The sequence below is a fragment of the Papilio xuthus genome, unplaced genomic scaffold (genome assembly GCF_000836235.2).
Source record: "Papilio xuthus unplaced genomic scaffold, Pxut_1.1 DF826933.1, whole genome shotgun sequence".
NCBI classification, from domain to species: Eukaryota; Metazoa; Arthropoda; class Insecta; order Lepidoptera; family Papilionidae; genus Papilio; species Papilio xuthus.
Window position 1 is genome coordinate 7148556 of NW_013531716.1, and position 11256 is coordinate 7159811.

The 11256-nt window shown below is 34.6% G+C and overlaps 1 protein-coding gene across 1 annotated transcript in view; it reads left to right on the forward strand.

The window, feature by feature from the left end:
- Positions 1-555: 555 nt before the first annotated feature.
- Positions 556-11256, forward strand: part of LOC106122257 (organic cation transporter protein) — an 11547-nt gene continuing 846 nt past the window's right edge. Inside the window, 6 exon segments of the mRNA XM_082930810.1 lie at positions 556-1052; positions 6645-6855; positions 8900-9000; positions 9166-9320; positions 9695-10327; positions 10583-10764. Of these exon segments, the coding sequence (XP_082786936.1) occupies positions 886-1052; positions 6645-6855; positions 8900-9000; positions 9166-9320; positions 9695-10327; positions 10583-10764 (1449 nt within the window). The 5' untranslated portion in view covers positions 556-885.

Consider the following 11256-nt stretch of genomic DNA (forward strand, 5'->3'; position numbering starts at 1 on the left):
CAAAACTAGCTTCACAATAGTATCAAAATAAAATATCAAATTTGTCTTAATATGGATTTCCACTGCACTGATACTTTTATTGAAGCATAATGTCTCAATTTTGTCAAAATAAATGTGACTGTAGTCGAATCCTACAGTTAAATATGTACTATTTGTCGCCTGCGACTCCGTCCGCGCAGAATTAGAAAAAAACATATAGTAGTAGTAGGCCATGTATTCTTCCAGAGTATGTTCTATATGTATCCTAAATGTCATTGAGTTCCGTTTAGCTGTTCTGGAGATAACTTCAAACAAACATCCATCCATCTAAACATTCGCATTTATAATATTAGTAAGATTAACAAATAGGTATTAAATCCTTTTCATTGACCTGTAAACTAAACAACTTAATCGTAATAAGAGAAACTGAATAAATCATAAACAGGCCCTTTTGTTTTTTTAAAAAGAAATTTCCTAATGAGTTTAGCGACGCAAAGTGTGGCAGTTACTAACTTTCTTCTTTCTTTTTCGTAATGAATGTCGCGGTAGCTTCGTTTGAGATCAGTTGCGCTCGCGCATTCCGACTTCCTGCACGTTGCGCAGCCTTTTCTTAAGTATACTAATTATTGCCTTTTAATAAATCGATAAATACAGTGAATTTAAAGTATTTCGTTTTACAACACGAACTGTGCGTTTTATAATTAAACATTGTTTTTTTTATTGTAGTCGTTTTACATTCTATTTATTACCAGTATTTTACTTGCTTAAAAACATTTTAATCGATTTTTATTGACCATAAAAACAATTCTGTTTGCAAATAACCACGAAGTTATTTTGTGTTTAACTATCAAATATTAAAAAAAAACATTTCGGGTTAAGTGATGCTCAGTGTGTCACTGGTGTGCCATGTGTGAGAAGCCTCAGGTTGCCATGGATACAGACCGACTGATGCACGAGCTGGGCCAGTTCCGCAAGTTTCATCTCCTCAACTACTTCCTCCTGGCGCTGCCCGCCTTTGCCGCTGCTCATTATGCTATTAACTTCGTCTTTCTTGCCGCTGATGTTCCTTACAGGTACATAAAGATGTTAAGCTCTTTAATAGCATATAATATTAATCACAAAAAAGTGTTTGATATATTATGAACGTCGTTTTCTGTATATTAAATATTTTAATTTTATTATTATCATTAACCTTTTAATACTGCTCATATAAATTTATTCAAATGACCACAATATATTCAAACCATAGCAAATGACATGGACGTCTACCGTATTCAGATGTACATCTACACTTAGTTAAGTAATACGTTTAGCGTACGACGGGAACTATCATGATCAGTTACGGACATCCTCATTGACTACGCTTACGACAAACTTCAAGAAACTTGACACAAATACATAATATTGTAGGCAGATGTAAGCACAAAGCATAAATGTATTTTGAATGAGGAGAGTGGTACACCGCGCTAAATGGAATTCCGCAGTTGTTGCCTCACACATTGGGTTATATGGGAGTGTATTTTGTTGTTTTTTGTATCGTAAAAGTCGATAATCTTTGTAACCGTTATTGTTTTATTTACAAAGTAAAGTAGCGTTCAGATAGGATTTACAGTTTTGGTCGATATAACCAGTATGTCGTGGTGGTTGATGTAGAAAATTTCCATCATATTCATCAGCTCACTATACGTCCCCACTGAGCGACTCGAAGCCTACCCTAAGTTAGGAATGACGGCTATCAACCACAATGGCCAAGTGCGGGTTGACTTCTCACACATTCTTCACAGAAAAGTGCAGGTTACATCACGATGTTCACCTTCACCGTAGAAAATGAGGAGCTAATTAATGATAGAATTGCAAATTTTAATTGACTAGACCTTTCATTTTAGAGGACGATACGATTTGCAAGCGATATATCGACGATAAATCTGCCAAATGACCACGTAGATAATATTCGACTTGTATGTATTACAAATGCATATTATGTTTCACATTCCGCAATCATTTCAAGGCAGAGCCAATTTATAAACAAAAAACACCTTTCGCTCTCCATTCTAATAAAATATTTTGGTTATTCTATGACGTGTTATTAAGACGAAGAGAAGTGGATTGTTGTCACGTGGCGGCCATTTTAGGGGTCGGAGTTTATTTGCTTATAACCTCTTGAGGCAATTTTGCCTAGAGCTTTAGACCTAGATATTGAGAATAATCTTTGTAATAGTAACATTGTTGGCAATCAAAAGGATAAATAATAACTAAAGTAAAATTGTTCGAAAAAAATGTTAATACCATGACAGTTAGAAATCGATTTTCGAACAGAAAATATAAGCCACTTTCTTTTGCCATTTTAAATGTTATTTAGATTATTTAGGTGTTGAATTTGTTATTTAATATGTCTATTAATAACGTAATAGTGACATCTAGTGCCGCCTCTTTATCTCCGTGCGTCGAACCTTTTGTGGGAGAGGCGTCAACATAGTGTGCTCTTAGGAGAGAGTTCTACAAACAGTTCTAATGTTAAAGTTCGCATGCATTCAACCATCAGAATCCAATTATTTATTTTCTGTATTAAATATTATACAATGACGTGAATTTGAATTATAAAGTAATTTAATTCTAACTGATTCACCATGGGTTTCTGAGATTAAAATCTCCGTTTAAAACATAGCGTTATCTCTGTTTTGTCAACGACAATGACAAAGATAATATGTTTTAAATGATGATTTTGGTATCGGAAATTCACGTTTACTCTACTAAAAATCTCATTCAATCGATTCGTTTAAAGCTACGTGTGAAAAATGTTTGGGAAAATCAAAATATATGATTGTGTTTTGTTTATGGGATGTAAATAATTGATGCAAAATAACAATCTCATGACCACGGATTTGTGATAGTCAAAGTACGTACTTAAGTAAGAACGGAAAATGTATGTAACAAAACCATTCAAGATATGGTAAACTATTGTTGGAGTCACAGCTGGAGAATACTTTTTAAATAAAACATAGTATTCTTTAAATCATTAATTCTTTTGGAATTGTAAACAACATTTTTAAAAACACCGCTCTCACATCGTCCTCACGATTACGCGAATGTCAAAAAACATGGCCGTCATTCAGACGAGTAATTACAATACTTTTAATTTATTATAACGAACTACTGTCAGATTATTAACATGATAAGTCGAATATTTATTTTTTAATTTGAGAATCAATTATTTAAATAATCTGTTGGATCGTAATACAAATGATTAATGTTGTTATTTTAAATAAACAAAAGTGTTATTGACTTTTAGCATAGACTAAATAACCTTTTAGGTTATGGAATAATAGAATATATAAAATGGCTAACAGCTGTTTAATTTTAATCTGTGGTACAACTATTAAAACTAGTAAATATAAATATAAGTATAACAAACACAAAATACTAAAAAGGCAGGAAGCTATTACTTATATTAATTTGTGACATCATTGTGAATTTATAACTTTACTTCATTGAATAATATTATCTTAATGAAATGATAAATGTCTTGTGTTCGCCGGACATAATACATTATTGTAGACAGTTGTGTTCTTATGACATTTGACATGAACCCTAGCCCACTTCTTCAACAGAAGCTTTTAAGAAAAATATGTTATTTATTTTTTATAAATGTCTTTGTATCAATTAAATATCTTAATAGGTAACCTTATTTCTGTAATCTTAAATAGTTTTGTTGTTCTGAGAAAGTTAATTGTAAATAATTATTACTAATGAAGTCTTTTTTATATCTTGTAAATGTGGCCAAACAGACCAACATTAAGACCAAATGTCGAAACAGTTTTGCATATCTAAAGTAATATTAAATCAATATTTTTAATCTATTTTCTTCATAATCCATTTAAATGTAATGGCAAATAGAGAAGCCTGATTCGTCATTTCGAAGGTGACAAATTTTTGTATACTGTATCATACAAAGTATACCGAAGATTTGGATAGACCTTAAGCATTGTTTCGGCTTAAAGAGTGTTAGGTAGGTTTACGCATTTATGCTTGGCATAATCTCAACACGCTTTTGCTCAACTAATAAAAGGTGTTATTTTTAATTAATATCATCGTTTGAAGATGTTTGACTGCCAGTATTTGACTTTAAAAAATAAACGGATTTTCCTTATACTAAATAAATACTTTTTGCCTCTTCACTTGTGTGTTGATAACAAAAAAAAATAATAATTTAACAACCGGATGTCTTCGCAGTCGGCAGTAACAATACTTGCGTGTGTACAGACGGACAATACGTAATTTCCAGTAATAGGTAACTATGATATGATCACATAATTGTTGCCTTGTTTAACTACATATAGCGTTGTTATGACTTTTATATAATTAGCGAAATCCATTCTCAATCTCATGTTAATCTTAGTTTTTACTAAAATTATCAATGCGAATGTTTGGATGGATCGATGGATATTTGTTGGAAGGTATCTCGTGAACAGCTGCATGGATCTCGTTGAAATTTGGCACAGATATAAAATGTGGTCTGGGAGAATACTTAGGCTACTAAGTTTTTTTTTCATTCCGCGCGGACGGACCCGCGGGCAGGAGCTTACAACATACATATTTTAATGAGTGGACAATAATCCGATTTAAAAGTTAACACTGTGTCTTATATTGGCTTAACAGCTTTAGAAAAAATCTTTTTTTTTACTTTTGTATTTAAACTAGGTGTCGCCCACAATTCCGCGCTGAATTGGAAAAAATTGCCTATGTGTTCTCCCAGCCTATGTTCTACATCTGTGCCAAATTTTATCGAGATCCGGTCAGCCGTTCTGGAGATACCTTCAAAAAAACATCCACCCATCCAATCGAATGATTTGATGGGTGGATGAAAGATAAGATTAATTAGGAATGGCTTATTGCTCTCAGAGGTCCATCATATGTGATTTAAGTAATACATATATTTTATCTCCATTTAAACAAAAACAAAGAAAGGGACGACAAACTATTTACAACTGTATCGTCACTGTAAATTCAAAGTAAGATTCATCATGAGCCAGCAACGTACCTTATAAACAGTAAAAGTAGTAAATAACATCTGACTTGAAAATATCTGACTATAACAGAACTGATTCGATCTTGTTAGCCAGTTCGCCACGTAGTGATAAGATGACAAAAGACGTGACGTCATCAGGGATGTCTGGAACGTTTCCATTTGCCTTGCAAGACACAATTGAATGCGTTGAATGCATTTTAAAATTGAAAATGTTAACAGTTATTCAAGTGTCATTTTTGTCATGACTAGTATCAGTCATAGAGTAATTCACATTTGTTAGTAGGTCAGTCGTTTAAGGATGTTGGAACTATGAAATACCGGATTCAAGTACCAGACAAAATGTCACGCACAAACAGTGGAAGGGATACCTCAAGTGGAACTAATGCTGCGTTTCCTTTATTGAGAGTATCTCTCCGAGACTAAATTCTTATCCTGTCCCTACCCTTTTATCATAAAGTAAGGATAGAAAAGGGAAAATGGATTTGGTGGGGGAGCGAACAGAAAGATATTTTTCCTCTCTTTGCCGTTTATATAATTCGTCATCAATTTTAAACCTCCCAAAGTTACAGTATATTCATTTAGTCGATTGAGTGTTGATGTTAAGTGACTATTGATATGTGAAATTGTTTGTAAATAGTCAACACGGTTTGCCGTGAGCTCGGCTGAGGTTATGACAGCAGATGTCATTGTGTCGACAGGAAGTGACGGCAATTATTCAGATGTACGCTATACGGCTCAGGCGAAGCGAATGGCGGGAAAATAAAATAGTATCAACTTATATTAGGGTTCTTTTTATTTCATTTATTGTGTTTTCTTAAAATAATGTAAGTATTTGGCTACTGGTCTAAGAGTTTGAGGTAATTTATTTTTGTCACGTGATCTCGTGATAAAGAGAAATCTTCTAGATACATTTAATTTTTGATTTTTTTAATAATTTTATTTAATGAATTGGGAACGACTCTAGACTAATCTAATCTCTGTATTTTGTAAAAAAGCTAGAAACTCACATACCATCCTTATTTCCTCTATCATATCCGTTGCGCAGGTGACGACGTTATGGCCTTCACTGCAGCCGGAAGATGGCGACTGTGGTGTGACCTGGTGTTTTATAAAGTGTTTCCAATACATTGATTACTATCCTAATGATCAAAGCTATGAATCATTTTAACTATAGTACTCAAAAGTTTCAAAAAGCGTAGTACTGATAATAAATATTTACTAATTATTTTCTAAAATAATGTTACTATCAACAAGTTCTTAGTGTTGAGTGCAGAATTAAGTATCCGATCTCTTTGGTGGGCATAGATTAAACATTCTGCCAAAAAGGTGGCATGCTGGCCACTAAGAACCTTTGCCTTTTAGATTAAGAAAAAAGTAGGCGAAAAAGAGAGAAGAGATTCGCGCGGGAAAAGTTATTATCGAAATGTAGCCGTGAATAGATTTAATTGGAACTTTTAATATAGTTATGTATAGTTTTAAAATTATATTAACAATGTTATAAAGTCATTTGCCGTGCTGCTGTTTTCAATTTATAGACTTAGCTCAGTCTTCAAAATCAAGTCGTAAAGGGGGATCACAAAGGATTGATCTTCTGCTATCCCGTTAATCTGTCAAATTAAAATCATCATAATGTTATTAGATGCGTGGTGCCGGAGTGCGAGTCGTACAACAGCAGTGACTACAGTCCAACGTGGCTGGCGAGCGCGCTGCCGGCGACGGGCAGGGAGCAGCGTTGCTACAGCCGCGCTCCCCTTGACGACCAGCTGCCTTGCCACGACACCGCCTTCTCCGAGGAGTTGCGCTCCTGTGACCATTGGCTTTACGCCAACAAGGATACTATAGTTGCTGAGGTACTTTAACAATTACTTATTCAACTTATTTATTAGTTAGATGGTACACATGCTGGTTAAAAACTCTTGCGACCATCTTCTCATGTAAGAAAGAGAAACGGTTCGAAGTGAATTTTGTTAATTGCCGATAGTTTTTGAAAGACAATTTGATTATTTCTCTGTACTTAAGAGAGGTAATAACAAGAACTTCATTTGTTTTATTAACTATGATACAGCGTAGAGATGGTCAAATAAAATTAGGATAACTGTTTCCTTTAAGAAGGACTATGCCTCTATAAACTTCTAATACACGATCGTAATAGCGGCTCCGAATTTCACGTGAGATTTGATATTGTGAAACGCATCGATGGACACACACCCAGGCTATACTTCTCGCTTCAGCGATAACCTCGACACAATATAGAAATCCAAAATCAGACAAAGTGCTGTTAACGTACAAACATGGCTAGTTAATTCTTTCCAACTGCCGAACTCAGAGACCTTAAGTGATCTTTAAGGGAGACCGTAAATGTAGATTTAAGAATATAATTGCCGTATCTTCACAGTTCACTCAGTATAAACATTAAATCTTTCCTCTTTTATTTTATCACTATTATTATGTATTAGTATACATACATAAATAATGAAGCTTAAAATGTGTCAATAGACGGCGTTCTATCAATGTTTACGTTTGAATAACACTTTGTCATTTCTAGTATGTTAATTATTTAATTGTATTTAAGTCATTTACGTGTGTATATAAAAATGTACAATATTTTTCAATGGAACTTGTATTGTTTTGTTTATAAACAAATACATATTGGTCTATTGTTATTAAAATATTCCTCCATTGATCGTGTAAGTACAAATAATACTTTTGCAGACTAACTTTTGTTTTTAGAGTCTTTATTTTGATATTCTGTTGTCCTGCAGGTAATCTATAAAACTATAAATCGTGTTTATTTTTATAAATGTTATCGAACACTTCATAAACAAAGCATCTGTGTGCCGGTTTTGTATACGACTTAACCTTAAAATGTTATTATAGATAGATTAAAAATTCTTAATAAATTATACAAGAACTAGCTGTCGACCGCGACTCCGTACGGAATTAAAGAAAACATAATAACTAACCTATGTGTTCTTCCAGAGCATGTTTTACATCTGTGCCAAATTTCATCAAGTTCGTTGAGATACCTTCAAACAAACATCCATTCATCGAAACATTCGTATTTATATTATAATATTAGTATGATTACAAACATTGTACAATGTTATGAAAAGAAAGAATTAATTTTTGCTTGCATTTATACTTGTGTTTATTGTCCTTTATAATAACCTGTTCAGCTAATAGTATACGCTCAAGGATTCTATTTGACCCAAGCGCTCTGTCTGCTTTGACCTTATTATTGCCTATTCGCATTTCACTTTATTAACTTGTTTTTCCTTTTTATAATTATTAACGTGTTAAATATCTGTCGCGCTACAATCAGAGACGTTAAGTAATCACTAAGGGATCCTTTTAAAATCTTCACACTGGTAAGTACGATAAGAGATCTTTTAATTTGTACGAGTAGTATACAGTTTAAATGTTTACTTTGTAATCGTATGAATTTACATCTTTTTTCAATTACATTTTATGTTATGTTTATTCGACCATACATTTATATTCTCATGATTGTTCTCATTGATTAATATTCATTTGGGTTTAAGGCATTTTTTCACATGGTATATGTGAACAGTTTTTAATTTTATTTAATTACTAGCCGTCGCCCGCGACTCCGTCCACGCGGAAATAAAAAAAACATAATTAGTAGCCTATGTGTTCTTGGAGACTATGTTCTAATTGTGTGCCAAATTTTATTATAACAAAATCCGTTGAGCCGTTCCGGAGATACCTTCAAATATCCATCCATCTAAACATTCGCATTTATAATATTATTATAGTAACATTATTAAGATTTCTCTTCATATGCCTTTGCCTAATCTTTATTTGTGAATTGCTAGGAATATGTGTGTACCTAAGTAGATAATTATGTTCTTATATGTTTTTGTCTATTTCCAGTTCAATCTAGCGTGTCAGGAATGGAAGCGCACTCTGGTGGGGACAATCCACAACATCGGCATGCTTGTCTCTCTTCCGATACTTGGATATATATCTGATCGGTCAGTTAAAAATAAAGTTATTTTTATGCTAACTGATGTCAACAGTGGTTCCATTTTTTACCTTTAAAATTAGTCTTATAACGTTTCGTACTCAAATTTTAGTAATTTTAAAAAGCTATAAGACATAGAGTAGGTAAATATAAAGCATTGGCTTGTAACTGTCAGTTGGGGTCGCAAGCGGGCGCTGGTGCTGAGCTGCACGCTGGTGGGCGCCATCGGCTCACTGAAGGCATTCTCCGTCTCCTACGAAATGTACGTCATCGTGGAGTTCCTGGAGACAGTCGCTGGCGCCAGCGCATTCCCCGCCGCTTATATATTGAGTAAGTTCAGTATTCATTAATTTGTGTAACTCAATAAGTTTAAGTGTAACCTTAAGTTTCAAGAACATTTATATTCTGAAGCTTTAAGAAAAGAAATTCATTATTTTGTAAAAAATAAAAGTAAAATTACAACATTTATCGAACATTTTGAATACATATGTTTTGATTGAAAGAAACATTGCAAATAAGTAGGAAGAAAATCGATTCTGAGAAGGAATTATAAAAGCAAAGAATATGTCTGACATGAAATTTGATGACTCCGTACAATCAATCAGATATGTGTGTTGTTGTGTTCACACTCACATGCTGCGATCTTAAAATGGCATCAGGATTTCTCGGAATATGAAGAAGATTATTTTTTCTTTGATTTTCAGCAATCGAGCTTTTGGGTCAAGACAAGCGAGTTCTCACAACAGCATTCCTGGGCATTCTACTAGTATTAGGAGGTCTCAGTTTCGCCTTGTTAGCCAAAACATTCCAGTACTGGCGTACATTTATACTCGTCGTTTATCCGCCATCTTTGCTCTTTCTATCATATATTTACTTCTTGCCGGAGAGCATTCGCTGGTTGTTGTCGCAGAACAGAAAAGAAGAAGCAGTGGAGATAATAATGAAAGCTGCAAAGATGAACAACGTGACATTATCAGATGAAACTTTGAGACAGCTACAAACGGAGGAGAAGATTAAAACTGCAGAAGAGAAGAAAGACTTGGAAGAGGAGAAAGGTCTATGGATGCAAGTGATGCAGTCTCCAATCATCATGACGCGTCTCGCGATATGTTCCTGGTGGTGGATAACTTGCACCTTCGTGTTCTACGGGCTGGCCATCAACTCGGTGTCCCTGGCGGGGGACAAGTACACGAACTACATGCTGGTGGTGAGCGTGGAGGTGATCGCGGTGGTCACCAACGCCCTCGTGTTGGATCGAATCGGCAGGAAGAGAACGTTGCTGGTGGCCTTCGTGGTCTGCGGGATCTCTTGTGTGGCTATCTCTTTCGTTCCTAAAAGTTAGTAATAAATACGTACTATCTCTCTCTCTCTTTCTAACTGTCTCTCTCTGTATAGTTCGTATCCCACAAGCGGTCAGGTTTCCTCATTACTTTTAAATAAACACTTCCGAACTATTGTTTTATACTTGTAGTATAGTTCATAAATTCTATGCAAGTCTGCTTGTTCTATTAAATGAGACGGTTTGTGCTACTTCTAAACCTGGAAGCTTACTCTGGAGTGAAACGTTTGCAAATGAATGTGTTGTATTCCAGCGCTGTCATGGCTGGCGACGCTGCTGTACCTGGTGGGTAAGATCGCGATAACGCAGGCGTTCAGCGGCATCTACATGTACACCTCGGAACTGTTCCCCACACACGCGCGACACTCGCTGCTCGGATTCTGCTCCATGGTCGGACGCATCGGTTCCATCGTCGCCCCACAGATGCCGCTACTGGTCAGTCTCGTCTCGTGCAGTTACATACATCACGCTCTTAGTATGATTATTCCAAATTTAACAACTTCAATCCTTATGTGACATAATGTTATTCATAACTAGCTATCACCCGCGACTCCGTCGGCGTGAATATAAATAAAAACTTAATTAGTATAAACTATGTGATCTTTTAGACTATGTTCTATATGTAATGCCAAATTTAATCAAAATCCGTTCAGCCGTTCTAGAGATATCTTCAAACACTCATCCATCCATCCACATCACATCCATCTAAACCTTCGCATTTATAATATTAGTAAGTTAAATAAGAAGCAACTCTTCAAGGCATAAATTCGAAAAAAAAAGAATAAATAGTATCCTATGTCAGTCTCCTGGCTCTAAGCTACCTCCTCACTAATTTTCAGGTATATCGGTAAAGCCATTCTTGAGTTATAAATAGTGTAACTAACACCACTTTCTTTAGATATATATATATATATATATATATATATA